This window comes from Ursus arctos, chromosome X (assembly GCF_023065955.2).
Source record: "Ursus arctos isolate Adak ecotype North America chromosome X, UrsArc2.0, whole genome shotgun sequence".
Classification (NCBI taxonomy): Eukaryota; Metazoa; Chordata; class Mammalia; order Carnivora; family Ursidae; genus Ursus; species Ursus arctos.
The window spans coordinates 107,851,885-107,865,764 of NC_079873.1; the positions used below are offsets into that span (position 1 = coordinate 107,851,885).

At 48.6% G+C, this 13,880-nt stretch overlaps 1 protein-coding gene across 3 annotated transcripts in view; it reads right to left on the reverse strand.

Annotated features, from left to right (window-relative positions):
• The window catches only part of AFF2 (ALF transcription elongation factor 2), a 446,211-nt gene extending 444,601 nt beyond the window's left edge, over positions 1–1,610 (reverse strand). For all 3 annotated transcript variants that reach the window (XM_026479777.4, XM_026479775.4, XM_026479776.4), the window contains exon 1: positions 1,391–1,610. In XM_026479777.4, the coding sequence (XP_026335562.1) occupies positions 1,391–1,437 (47 nt within the window). In that variant the 5' untranslated portion in view covers positions 1,438–1,610. The remainder of the gene's footprint in view (positions 1–1,390) is intronic.
• Positions 1,611–13,880: the final 12,270 nt, after the last annotated feature.

Here is a 13,880-nt window from a genome sequence, read left to right on the forward strand (position 1 = left end):
ATGCCTTACAGATTAATACTGATACAGCGTAAATTTGTGGCTTCAAGGATTTACCCAGAATTGCTGTAAAATAAAATGTATTTAAGTTCTGATTATCTTGGATTTGCAACTAAAAGAGTCACGATTGGCATAATGAAGCTATTGGCTAAGAGTATGACCCTTTTCTAAAGAAGGAAATTGCCTAAAATATCACATCAGCAAGGGAAATCCTTGTAAAAATACACAGCATTCATAGCCAACGGCTGCTAGCAGTTTAACATTGCAGAAGATTTCGCACAATCGGTCGGTATCGTACATTATCCTAACTACATTTAAAAAGGCTATAACCAAGGATGCAATTCTAAACCGCTGCAGCCGCATCCCCCCCCCCATTCCGCGGGCTGTAGGGAGGGGGCAATTGATATGTTAAAATGTTGTGACGGATTAGCAATAATAACGCAAGTGGCAGAAGATGGAGTTTTTTAAAAAGTTAATAGATATGTATATCACTATTTATGCACGCGCGCGCGCACAGCATGCAGTAACAACTTTCAGGCTCCCCAGTCACCTTTGCACCATCTTTCAAAATGCTCTCAGCGACAAGTTTACGGTATTTTGGGAAAAGCTGACTAAAGCTTTGAATCCGAGCTGGGTACCCATTACACAAATCTGCGGCTGCCTCCCAGTGGGGGCGGACAGGGGTCCAGCCGGTAATTAAATGTGCATAGACGTCGGGGCAGCCTACTTCAGGGGGCCAACTTCGAAAACCCTCAGTCTGGAAAGCCAACGCCGAAGTCGGCCTGGACCCGGGGTCCCCCGCTTGGTGGCCCCCGAAGGCACCAGGCACCCAGGAGCTGGGAACTTGGGCTGAGCGAGTGGAAAGGAAGGTGTGCGCGCGGCGCGGGGAAGGAGGTGGCGGTGGCGGCGGCGGCGGGGGAGGTGGCCGCAGAGGAAGCGGAGGGAGGCCGGCGGCACCTTGCCGCCGCCTGTCCTCGCGGCCGGCCGCCGGCGCTGGACACCTGGAAAGTTGAAGCATTTTGGGCGGGCAGGATCCGGTGCGCCAGGAGACCGGCCGGGCCAGCGGTGCGCAGAGAAAATCCCCGCGGAGGTGGCGCGGCTCAGCCCGCAGGCGGCACCGGCTCCGATTTGGGCCAAAGGCAACTCTTTGGACTTGGAGTGCCAAGCGACGCTTTCGGGACCCTCATCCCACCCTCTGCCCTCACCTCCCCCCGCCACCACCCGGGCACCCGACCGAGGAGTCGCGGCGGCGGGGCCAGAGGTGGCTGAGATCAAGTGGGAGGGCGTATGGGGCGCCCCCACCACAGCCCCGGCTCCTCTTAACAAAGGCGAAAAGCCCAGCCCCAGCCGGGGGGACCTGCGTAGCAAGGAGAAGGCAAAATTCAACACCTACCACTGCTGCTCCAAGTCCCAGTCCCTGAAAAAGTCGAATAGATCCATAGCGGCCGGGCGGCGGCGGCGGGCGGGCGTCCGTCCCTGCTCGCGGCGGGTCGGCGCGGCTCTCGGCGCGGCTCGCTCGCTGCTCTCGGCGGCCCGGCTCTCCGGCCCTCCCGCCCGGCTAAAAGTGCCCAGGCCGCATCGGCGGCGGCGGCGGGCGCCGGGGGTGCCGGGTCCTGCGCTCCGGGGCGGCGGCGGCGGTGGCGGTGGCACGGGGCGGGCAAGTGCCCAGCCGCCCGCTCGGGTCCGCTCGCTCCGCGGCTGCCCGCGCGCCCAGCGCCCCGACGCTGCGGCGGCAGGCGCTGGGGGCTCGGGCCGGCGGGGCCGCCCGCCTGGCGGGCTGCGGGCCGGCGGCGGCGGCGGGGGCGGCCGGGGCGGCAGCGGCAGCGGCGCGGCGCGGCGCGGCAGCCGAGGCGGCAGCGGCAGCGGCGGCGGCGGCGGCGGCGGCTGCACAGGCGGCGGCGGCGGCGGCAGCGGCCGCGGCAGCATCACACACTTACACACTCACAGGGGGCGGAGCCTGGGCAGCCCGAAGCCGCGACATGGAGCCTGCACGTTATCGGCCCCGGATCTGGCAGGGGCTCGCCGCGCCCGCCTGCGCCACCCGGGACCCCCCTCTGTCAAAATCAGCTGGTGGGAGCAGCCGCAGAGCCGGGGACTCGGGCCCGAGCCCGAGGAGCAGCTGCAGGGATGCGGGCGGGGGACTCGGGACCCAGGCTCCGAGAAGGGGACCCCCCCCCGAACCCCCGCCCGCTCCCACCGCGGGAGTTACTGTTGGAACCAGAAAAGAGCGCACTAACTGCTGCGGGGATCGGGGTCGACCCCCCACTGCCCAGAGACTCTCCTTTGGCTCCCGAGCACTGGAGCAAACTTTGGCGGGCCCGAGCATCCCCCGGGCCCGCAGCGCAGAGCACGCGGGGCCGGGAAGGAGAAGGCGGTCACCTTCACCGTCCCCGCGGCGCTGCGTGCCCGCACCCAGGCCGGCCAGGCATGCCGCAGTGCCGTGCCCGGCTGCGGGGCGCGGGGCGCGGCGCGCACCTAGTAGGTCCGCGAGCTCCGGGCCCCGGATTCCGTAGGCTGCGAGGGGAGGCATTAGCGACTACCCCTGTGTGAACTATGGGTTCGGGATTAGGACGCTGGAAAAGCCGGCTGCACTATCACCTTCCCCGCACAGCTGCCACGTGCCTTGGGCAAAGGACTTCTGCTCTTTTCCTCCTCTGGGAAATGGGAAAGCCACGGGGTATGTGCCCCTTGGCCCACCCACCGGCTGCCTGTCTCCCTTCGGCCGGAGAATCTGTCTCTGTCCACGTGCAACTTCTACACCCCCCCTTCAGCCTCCAGTGGTGGTCCAGGACAGGGTGCATCCTTTTAGCCAGTGCCCTCAGGGAAGGCTTCCTGGTCTCCGAAGGGAGAAGGGGTGAAGGAAGGGGTGGGGCCGCGTTCTGGCGTTTCAGGAGCGGTGGTACTCTGAAGTCCCGGACACCTCACTTGCCTTCTTCATGTTATTATACAGAGGAAGTCGTATCAGCGTGTTATTGAAACACTAAGGCTAGGACCCTTAGGAAGAGCAGGAGACTGAGCTTTGGCAGAGCAGGGTGCCAGTTCTGATCCTATCTGTGTGACTCTGAGCAAAGCCTCTTCTCTGGGGCTCATTTTCTTCATCCGTAAAAAGAGAGACTTGATCCAGCTGCCATCTGGCTCTTGCCACTCTGGCCATTCTCCTTCCTGTTCTCTAACACTATCTATTATTCTCCAAATCGTCCAAACAGCTTTGCTTTACTTTTTTTTTTTCCAGGAGAAACGGAGGCATTAAGACTGGGTACTTTGCTCAAGGTATGACATTTCTCCTCGAGGGGGAACTAGACAGGAGCCTAGCATCCGGGAAGCCCTTTTGCCACTAAATGAAGTAGAAGGTGCTACAGCTTCCAGAAGTGGCTGCCTTTGGAATCTGAACTTGAAGGGGCCCAGAGTTTCAGCTGTTCTGCAATCTTAGTATGAGAAAAGAGCACATTGCTAACATATAGAAACAAGGGGCTAAGATATGACTCCTCTTGCACCCAGTGAGGCTTTGCTCAAATGTGTAATTATTTTGCATAAAACCAAGTTCTTAACAAATTCTGGGTGACTGAGTGCCAATCAGCCAACAGAGCAGCCAAGGGAAGAGTACGTTTCCAATTGCCTTGTCAGTTTGGCTTCTCGTAAACTCCTCTGGTCAAAGAGGAGAGCTATTGGCAAAAGTGGCGCAAATGGTCTCTGAGGCTTGTTGATTCGTGGGCGTTCCAGTCTTCAGCCCTCGCCTGTGAGCCCCGGAGGTGGCAGGGGCTGCTCTGCTCTGATTCTGATTCGTGGCCCCCAACCTCAGTGCCCTCAGTAAATGATTCTCAAATTGGATTTGATTGCTAATAATGATTGTTGCCAGGGCTAGTGCTTGATCTGCTAGAAAATCCTTAGAGGAAAACTAGAACATCCACAATTAACATTTAAATGTGGTGATTATGGTCACTTTGTATTCACTTTTCTCACCAGATCATATTGATTGTGGAAAGACACACAAAAAATAATAACGTGCTGGGTAAACAAATTTCCAACAGAAATAAAGCTGCTCCTTTAAGAATTCCAGACCCCCATCACCCCACTGGTGCACTTTCTTCCCAATCAGCGGGAGGACCAAGCAGAAGCAGAAGGAGCCAGCAAGAGGCAGCACTCGGAACAGAAGCGCCTGCGGGAAGGAGAGAAGAGACAAGTGGTGCCTGCTGCTGCTTCGGAAAAGGGGCAGGGGCTTTCTCTTCCGAGATCAAAACCAGGAGGGAAGGCTGGGCTGGGAGAAGGAGCTCGCACTTCCAGCCACCCTCCTGGCACAGGGAGGACACTGAGAGAGGCAGCATCCTCGAAGGGGCCGGCCAGCCTGCCCAGGCCCAACACTCGCTCACTGTCACCATCAGCTCCCAGGCAGGGTAGCAGCTTCGTCTTCTCCCTTCCTCCTCCTCCTGCCCATCTCGGGCTCTGATGGGGCCCCAGAGCCTTAGAACTCAGCTCTTCAGTGGACCTTCAGATGTGCCTTCAAGCCAAGCTTCCCTCCAGCACGCGAGCCGGAGGAAAGGGAAAGCAGGTTGCAGGGAGGGCAGGAGCAACAGAAAGTACAAAATCAGAGCCAGCTGCTGCTGTCCTACTGGTGGCTCAGCCTCAGTCAGGTTGCTTTCCTCCCATTCTACCCCCTGGGGCACCTCAGCTGCGGTGGAAGATTCCTCTGGGCCAGGCTGTTGTCCTGGCTTTTTGCCTGGCAAAGCCCCTCTCTGATCTGGCAACACTGCTCTGAGCTCGGAGTTCAGCCCAACTTCCAGAAGTCACAGCTTCTCCCCTTTGGCCCTCCCCTCACTGTTGGCTTCTCCCCCTCTCTCTGACCAGGCCCCCACCACACCTCACCGATCCCCCGTGTTCAAAAACCCTGACCCAAAGAACCTCCTGGAAGGACCGCTGGCTCAAGAGAACAGAATCAAAACTAAGACTTCATGACTCAAGGAGACTTGATGGATCTTTATCTCTGGAGGTAAAACCAGAAATCATTTTTTAAGAGGCTTGATTGTATAGAAATGCTGATTCTCGGACTTTCTAAAGTGAGATTTTTGACTTGAATTACTTCTAAATGAGTTTAATTTGGAGTCTCCAGGTACTAATCTTCATTTCAAAGAACTCGAAATCTTCCATTCTTCCAGTTGCAGTAAAGGCAGGACCGCGCCGGCTCTGGTAGATAGTGTCTACAATTAAGATTAATTTAAGAAAGTTTCACTGTGAATGTCAGTTCCGAGAAATGAACAAATCGACAGCGTGTGATACATATGTCATCCTGCCACACCTCAGATTTCCACTTAAAATATTAAGCATTTCTTTCTGACCTGGTGTGCAATCAGGCCGAGGTTCTCTCTAGGAGGGAATTCTGGTCCAGGGAATGGCTCATCTGAGGGAGCGTGCTTGAAAGAACTCCAGAATCCGTGGGCTCATGGAAGCAGCACCTTCCACCACTGTGTCTAGCCCTCTGGCGTGCCAATCCTTGTAACTTCAGAATATCTGTATCTGTTCCATGGACGTGCCCCCAGAAACTGTAAGCCTCATGACAGGAGGACCTAGGTCGGTGTCATCAAAGCCTAGCACAGGATCTGACGCGTAGCAAGTCCCTTCAGGGTCAAGCCCCCCAGGCTCCGCAAAGGCCCCGATCCCAGGAGGCGATGTGAACGTAGATCAGGACAATTTTCCATACTTTGTCCTGTGGATCTCAATCCTGTATCACAATTGCAAGTCCCTACTCTTGGGCTTTCTGATGATCGTGGACAATGACCCCGTCTCAGGGATCTTCCAAAGTCCCCGGCTCTGGGTGCCTACTGGGTCCTAAATATCAAATACCACATAACTTTATGTCAATCACTGTTTAATAAGATGTACAGTATTGAAGATGATGCTATTATGATTTTATATGGGACATTCCTGTGACTCCTTGTATATATTTAGCCTAAAAATAAAGAGATGATGTCGACTGACCCTTTTATGACGTCCCAGGAGCTGTGCTGAGCATTTTACGCACATTATTTTGTTTACTCCGCACCATGCTTCTCTGAGGTGGGCACTGTTATTGTCTACCACACATCTTGCAAGAGGAAACCCAGGCTCTCAGACGCTGAGGACTTGCCCCGAGTCACAGAGCTCGTAAGCGCCATAGCCAGGCTTTGTCCCCAAGTTTGCTGCCAAAGCTCAGGTCCTCACACGTGCTGCCCCGAGAGCCTCCATTCTGCATTCACAAAGGGTTTCCTCTCACTGTGGCCACGGGGAAGGAGGCAAGGAAGGGACCCTTATCTCGGTTTGACAGTTGAAGGAACAGGTTAAGTGACTTTGCCAAGATCATACCGTGGGACAGCTGAGCAACTTAAGCTAAAACACGCTCATCTAGGTCCGAATACAGCATGTGCTCTACTTACCACATTACCGTTTATAGTCCCAGGACCACTCCCGGGCACTCTAACACCCTGGGACTTTGGCAGTGCAGTGGCATCAGTTAACTGTTGGATTAAAAAAAAAATTCTCATGGTGCAATTTCCCTGATCTCAACTGTGGCCGAACTGGGGGAAGGCAGTTGGCTGAGCCAGGCCCTCATATTAAAGAAAGTCAGTCAGGCAACAGGAAGCAAGAAGATGGTGGAGCAATTCTTGCTTCATCACTCAAGGAGACTCAGCTGGGTCTTTTTCCTGGAGATTAGAAATCTAGGCTGACTGGCGGGGAGTGCCCGGTGGCTGGCCCTGAGCTGTCCCTGGGGAATCCTCTTCCGCATCTGAGGGCTCCATCCCCTTGTCTATAAATTAAGGGGGTTGGAAACACTCCAGCTCTGACATTCTAGGGCTCCTTGATTTGAAGTTCCTTCATACAACACCCGCTCCCGACCTCCATCCATGGCCAAGCGTGGATTGGTAATTTATAATGATGAGAGAGGTAAAGTGATGAGTCACCCCGATTACCCAGATCGATCATCTCCATGCCTGGTCCGGTGATTGAAAAATCTGCTTCCTGGAGCTCCAGTGCCCTGTCCCTGGGCTGCTCTCATAAACCCATTCAGCAGCGTGGCTGCCAAGAGTCCTTTCCCAGAGCCCACTCTGCAAGGTTGAAGGGCCGAATTCCAGTGGCCAGAGAGAGGGAACCTAATGTCTCTGAAAGTGCTTTGTAAATGGGAAGAAGCCCCATATAAACGTGTGCTCTCCTGACCCCTAGGGTTGCTGTCTCGGAGTCTTGTCTATCAGGTGAGAATCAGCAGTGGTTTTGTTTCTGTTTTTGTTTGGCAAAGGGACACACATGCTGTGGGGGCCAGAGTCTGGCTAATAAGCTATAAGTTTTGATGCCGTCAAAATTATATTAAGAAGTAGAAACTTCTTTTCACTGAGTAATCATTTTTTTGGAAAGGGTTCAGGTTATCGATTTTCATACTGAAACGTTTAAGAGTTTGTTTAAAGCTTCCTGGTTCTTAGCAGCATGTGAAACCTTTATTTTTCTGTGAAGTTGCTAACAATCAAATCCTTAGCAATGGCATTAGAAGAAACGAAATGGCTGCCTACAGTAAGCTTTCAGCTGCTCTGCCTTTCTATTTTCAGGAAGTGGAATGCACTGTAAGTCCCTCATGCTTTGGAGTACTCTTTTCCTTCTTTCAGCTTTATCGAGGTGTCATTGAGAAACAAAAATTGCATCCATTTAAGGTGTACACAAAGGGACGGTTTGATATATCGTGAAATGATTATCACAATCAAACTAATTAACACACCCATCATCTCAAATAGTAACCATTTGTGTGTGTGTGTGTGTGTGTGTGTGAGTGTGTGCTGAGGACACTTAAGACCTACTCTCTTAGCAAATTTCAAGTACATAGGACAGATCCCTATATACCAGCCGAACACTAGATCCCCAGAACTTACTCATCCTTTAACTGCAAGTTTCAAGGATGGACATCAGAGGTACAAGTAGGCCAGTTGTTCCATGGGGGGAGGGAGAACACAGGCATCAGCACTGGGAAATTTCGCCTAATCACCTCCCTCCTGGGAACAGCTGCCCCAAAGAGGCCCTGCTGCCCAGCCACTTGCTGGTTGCCCCTTGCTCTTTTTCACAGCAGTTGGACCAGCTCGGTGTGATGGAGGAGAGACTCAGAGTCGGCTGCCCTGGAGCAGATGTGCGGCCGAGAAGGCTTTCCACCACTTATCCAACGGCCTGGCTTGGGCTCTTCCTTTCCTAAACCTACAACCACCTCCACGAATCAGCCCACTCTGGATCTCCTGCCAGTGATAACGGGATCTACTATGAAGAGGCCAGTAGGCCCTGCCCATCACCACCCAATGTCTACTTGGCTTTGCTACGAGGGATCCAATTAAAAGGTGTCCTCCAGTCCAAAGCTCCTCCTTCTGAGAGACTACAGCCAAGAAGAGGGCCACGTCCCTCCCCCAGCAGCACCTCCAGGTGTTACCCTGGAGCCTCAGTAGCCTTTCTTTACGTCAACTCACCAGACTTCATGACCTTACTTGTTAGGGCATGATGGTTTTTTACTTATATTTGAATTTATCAGCAGGATGATGCCCCCAAGATGGCCTTTTTCTTTCCTGTCAGCACTTAGTTTTGTATATCATAGAATCATGGAATATCAGCACCACCAGGAGCCTTACTGATTATCTCCAGCCCAACAGGGGCCCAGATTGCTCACCAAGATCACACAGCTAGCTCTATCCGAGTCAGAGCCCTAATCATGTCTTCCAAGTCTCAGCTGAATACCCAAATCCTACAGTCCTGAAATCTCAAGTCATTGCATCTTACACCATTTTTAATTACATGATAAAATACTTGTTATTTGAACTATTAATTAAGGTAACTCTTGTCCTTTGGAGAAAAATGCAAATTTCCATCCAAGAGTCTGTAAGAGAATTGTTGAGGTGGTGGTTTGTTTTGAGGATTGATAGTCTCTAGTCAATAACTGTCAGCAAGTGTTCATTAAGCTTCAAAAGGTCCCCAGTTAGGTAGACACTTTGCCCCACAGCACTGCTTAAAGAGAGAAAACACAAGCTCTACTTAGAAAACACATGCAATTTACCTTATTTAAAGCTGGCCCTCCTGCAATGAATTATGCTGGCTCTATGGACTGTAAGGTACCAAAGTAGTTCTCAGTTAAAGAATAGAACCAAAAACAAAGCCACGGGCTCTGGGGAGGGAAATGCGCTGACCATACTTTCATTTCCCATTAATCTCATTAAGAACGTGTGTTTTCTCCAACATGGTATCCTTTACACAGTATCTGCGGGTTAAGAAAATCCCGCCAATGTAGGACCTACATGCTTTCTGTTTCCCCAAATCCCTCTTTTGATTTCTATCAGGATAGAATTCTTCCCTCCCCATTCTGATTTGCTGGGCTGTGTTTGAGCAAATGCTTCGCTTAGACCGAACAGCAACCATAGTCTATCTCCAAAGCAGGCAAAAGTTTTGCTTACTTTGCTCATCCATCTCAAATGCATCAGAGACAAATGTGGTGTGTGGGAAGAAAATCAGTTTTCATGGGGCGCCCGGGTGGCTCAGTCGTTAAGCGTCTGCCTTGGGCTCAGGTCATGATCCCAGGGTCCTGGGATCGAGCCCCATATTGGGCTTCCTGCTCAGCGGGGAGTCTGCTTCTCCCTCCCCCACTCCCCCTGCTTGTGTTCCCTCTCTCGCTGTATCTCTCTCTGTCAAATAAATAAAATGTTTTTGAAAAAAAAAACTTTTGATACCATATTCAAGAGCTAGTGAAGGCTGAACACATGACCTGGTATTTTCCTTCCATTTTCACACACCACAGTTTTTGTTACAGTATCTGCCTTCGACTGAAAGCACATTTTTAATGAGTAGGGTTTTTTTTTTCCTGAGCCATCAGCCTGTATTAATAGGCTTCTATGTAGCCAGTTAGAACCTATGCATAGCACTCATTAAAGTGTAGTTTCTTGAAGTTCGCTGATAGCATAATGACAAAAACTTTCTGCAAGAGTTCTGTTTATAGTTAACATTTTCTAAGGTTGAAGAGGCATTAAAATAGTTGATGGGGACAAGTTCGCAATCTCAGTGAGACCCGAAGATAACCATAAAATAAGGAACAAACCTCTCACGGTGAGTCCATTAATCAAGGACCTAGTATTCCTCTTGGAATGTGGTTAAGACCATGCAAGCTATTGCAATGTATAAACAGGGGCTTTCTATACAAAACAGGGGATAATATATAAAACTTTTAGCAGTTTTTTTTGGAATTTCCAGCTGCCAAAGAGCGTGCCTCCTGGCAAAACAAGACTGACATTCTGAACCATATAATATGTCCTATAAAAACTTTGAGGTATCAACATGTAAATATCAGTGTCAACATTGATACATAGACACACAAAATTTTGAAAATTGCTAAAAACCTCACAAAAGTTTTTAACTAAAATATTCTTCTCATAGAATGTTAGAGCTTGAAAAACCCTTAGAGATCGTGGGTCGGCGATGGCATTTTGCAGCTAATGGAAAAGATCAGAGAGGGAAAATGAGCAGAAGCCACTGTGAAAGCTTTAAAGGAACAGAATCCAACTTCTAACCCACGTCTCCTGCGTCAAGCGCAGCGCCCGTTCCTCTCCATCACATGCTTCTCCGCAAAACATGCCAATAGTCGGCATCATTTAGAAGAGCAACAAGTCAGTCCTCCAAACGAAATAGCCCAAACTCGGGAAGGTATCGAGGCCCCAGGCACATGCGGAAACATTATTCGATCACTCTGGTTATGTTTACAAAGGCTTGTAATAGTCCCCCAAACGGCTGTGCTGGGAATGTCAAAGGTATGTGCTACCGTTGCATAAACAGTACAGCCCCCAACTACACGAAACAGGTGCATGGGAAGAAAACTGGAAGCAAAAGCACCAAGTAAGTAGTAGTCTGTGGGGGAAGGGGAAGAGGGGCTGAGATTTGCGTGCCGTTTTTCCTTTCCTTTTCTGTGCTTTTCAGAAACTTTTGTAATTCTCCTGTATTACCTTTAATCATAAAAATTAAACTTTCATATAAAAAAAGTTTGTGCAGAGATTGGACTAGGGTCTCCTCAGAAGCTCCAGGGCCAATCCCCCCTGGCGACCAAGACCCCACCTTCTTTTCTCTAAGTGCTGTACATTAGTAGGAATCCCCTCAGGGAGATGTATTCCTGGGAAGGGGTGAGAAGGACAATCGATTTCGAGAGGATCCCATCAAAAGAAATTGAAAAGAGTGAGGGAAGATGACAGCCAAGTCCTTGTCACGCCCGATTCAAAACTGTTTAAGTCTCCGTGCATTCATGCTAACATCCCAAACTCAGCAAGGGTTCCTAAAAAAGCCACGACAGCAACTCAAGGCAGCTAACAGAAACTATGAAAGTGCAGGAATTTCAGTCCCTTTATCCCCGAGATGCCTGAAGATCATGGGTCACTCTAGGTTGTCCCTGTATTTCCTGAGACGGTAGGTTCCGTTTTTTAAAATGTACTCCTCTGTCTATGCTTTATTTTCTGTTCTCCCCATCAGAATGGCAGCTTCAGAAGGGGAAATGTATTTGTCTTTTTGTTTTGTACTTTTTGTTTACAAATGATTTTAGACATACAGAACAGTGGCAAAAACAGTACAAAGAGCTGCCATAAACTCTTCGCCCAGCTTCCCGTATGGTGAGCAACTTGCAGAGCGGTCCTGAGATGGAGAAAACTGGGAAATTAAAATTGGTACAGTACTAGTCACTGAACTACAGAAATCATTCAAAAGTCACCACTTTCCCCCAGTCTCATTTTTTTTCTGTGCAAGAATCCAATCTGGAATCCCACATTGCATTTTGATGTCCTGTCACCTTAGTCTCCTCTAATCTGTGATGGTTTCTCAGTCTTTCCTTGATGTTAATGACCTTGATACTTTTGATGAGCACAGGCTGCTAATTTTGAGAATGTCTTTCAATTTGAGTTTGTCTGGTGGTTTCTCATGATTAGAGTGAGGTCATGCAATTCTGGTAAGAATATCAAAGAAGTAATACTGTACCCTCCTCATTGCATTATATTACGGGGGTCAGGGTGCTAACGTTATCACTGGTGATATTATTAACCTTGATCACCTGGTTAAAGCATCTGCTGGGGTTCTCCACTGTAAAGTAATGACTTTTCCCATTGTAATTAATAAAGACCTTGGGGAAGAGACTTTGAGATTGTGGAAATAATCTGTTTCTCCACAAATTTTTCCCCATCCATCAGTGGATCGTGCTACAACAATTATTATTGTGATGTTTTAATGGTGATTTTCTATTTCCCTCTTTCCTTCTTCATTTATCAATTGGCCTCATTCTCTAAGGAAGAGCTGCCCCCATTTACTGAATTATTTATATCACCATGGACTCATGTACACTTATTATCTTTTATAAGTTACAATCTAATACTATCATTATTTCTTTTGTCTCTCAGATTGTACCATATTTGGCCATTGGGAGCTCGTTTAGTTTGAGACCTGTTTTCCTATTGGCATGTACTCACCGTTTTGAGCAATTCTCTATTCTTAGTTACAACATGTTCCACGCTCATCTTGCATTTGCTTTGCCCCAGCCCTGGAATCAACAACCACTTCCTCGAGGGTCCCCGATTGCTTTTATGGGAGCAAGGTATTTAGAAACCAAGATCTGGGCACTAGGTGTATTCATCGCTACTGGGGTATCATTGCTCTACATCTCTCAGCAGACAGAGCTGGGAAGTGTGTCTGTGTGTGTGTTTACGTGTGTGTGTGTCTGCGTGTCCATGTGTTCACATGTGTGAATTGTCTATTCTTGTCTTTTACCCATTTATTATATTAGATTCTTGGTTGTTTGTCCCTCAACTTCTAAGAGTTCTTTATATCGGAAGGATATAAGCCTTTTCATCTATGGTGTATGTTGCAAATATTTGTCTCCCGGTTTGTCAGCTGTCTTTGACTTTCTTTTTAGTGGTCTTTGCCATGTATTTTTTAATTGTATATAGTCAAATTCATTGATCTTTTCTTTTGTTGGCTCTGGATTTGAGTTCTAATTAGAAAGGCATTCCTTACATCAAAGTTAAGAGGAATTCACCCAACATTCTTCCAGTATTTGCATGGTTTCATTTCTGACATCTGGATCCCAATCCATTTGGAGTCTATTCATGTCTTTTATGTGAACAAAAAAAAGGACACTTTTTTTTCCAAGTGACTTCCCAGTTTTCCCAGAAATTCTTATGAAAAAGTCCATCCTTATACTATCTCGACCCCAGTGATTTGAGATAACACTTTTGTCACATATCAAATTACTCTTTTCTTCAATGTTTTATTCATGAATGGATAATAAATTTTATCGAAAGTTTTTTCAGCACCTATGGAGATAATTATATGACTTGTTTCCTTTGATCTATTAATACACTGTATTAATGAATATCCTATTGTTAAACCAACCTTACATGCCTGGAATAAATCTCACATGGTCCTGGTGTATTATTTTCATAATACGGTATTGGGTTCTGTTTGCTAATATTTCATCTGGTATTTTTGCACTGATATTCATGTGTGATGCTATTCTCTAGTTTTGTTTCTTATTATTACCTTCATCTAATTTAGATATCAATGTTATATTTGCTTCATAGAAGGAGTTAGAAAGTTTTCCTTTCTTTTCAATGCTCAGGAAGAATTTACAGTGCATTGGGACAAACTGGTATTTGAAGATTTGGTAGAATTCCTCTGTAAAATCACCTGAGCCTGGTATTTCTTTTGGTGTGGGTGTAAAAGCTTAAAACATTCTGTACTCCTTTGATGGAAATTGGTCTGCTTAGCTTTCTAAATAAAAAAAAATCAAAAAGCTCATTTTCAGTAATCTAGATTTTCATAAGAAATCATCTACTTCATTAAGGTTTTCAAATGTTTTTACATACAGATATGAAAAGTCA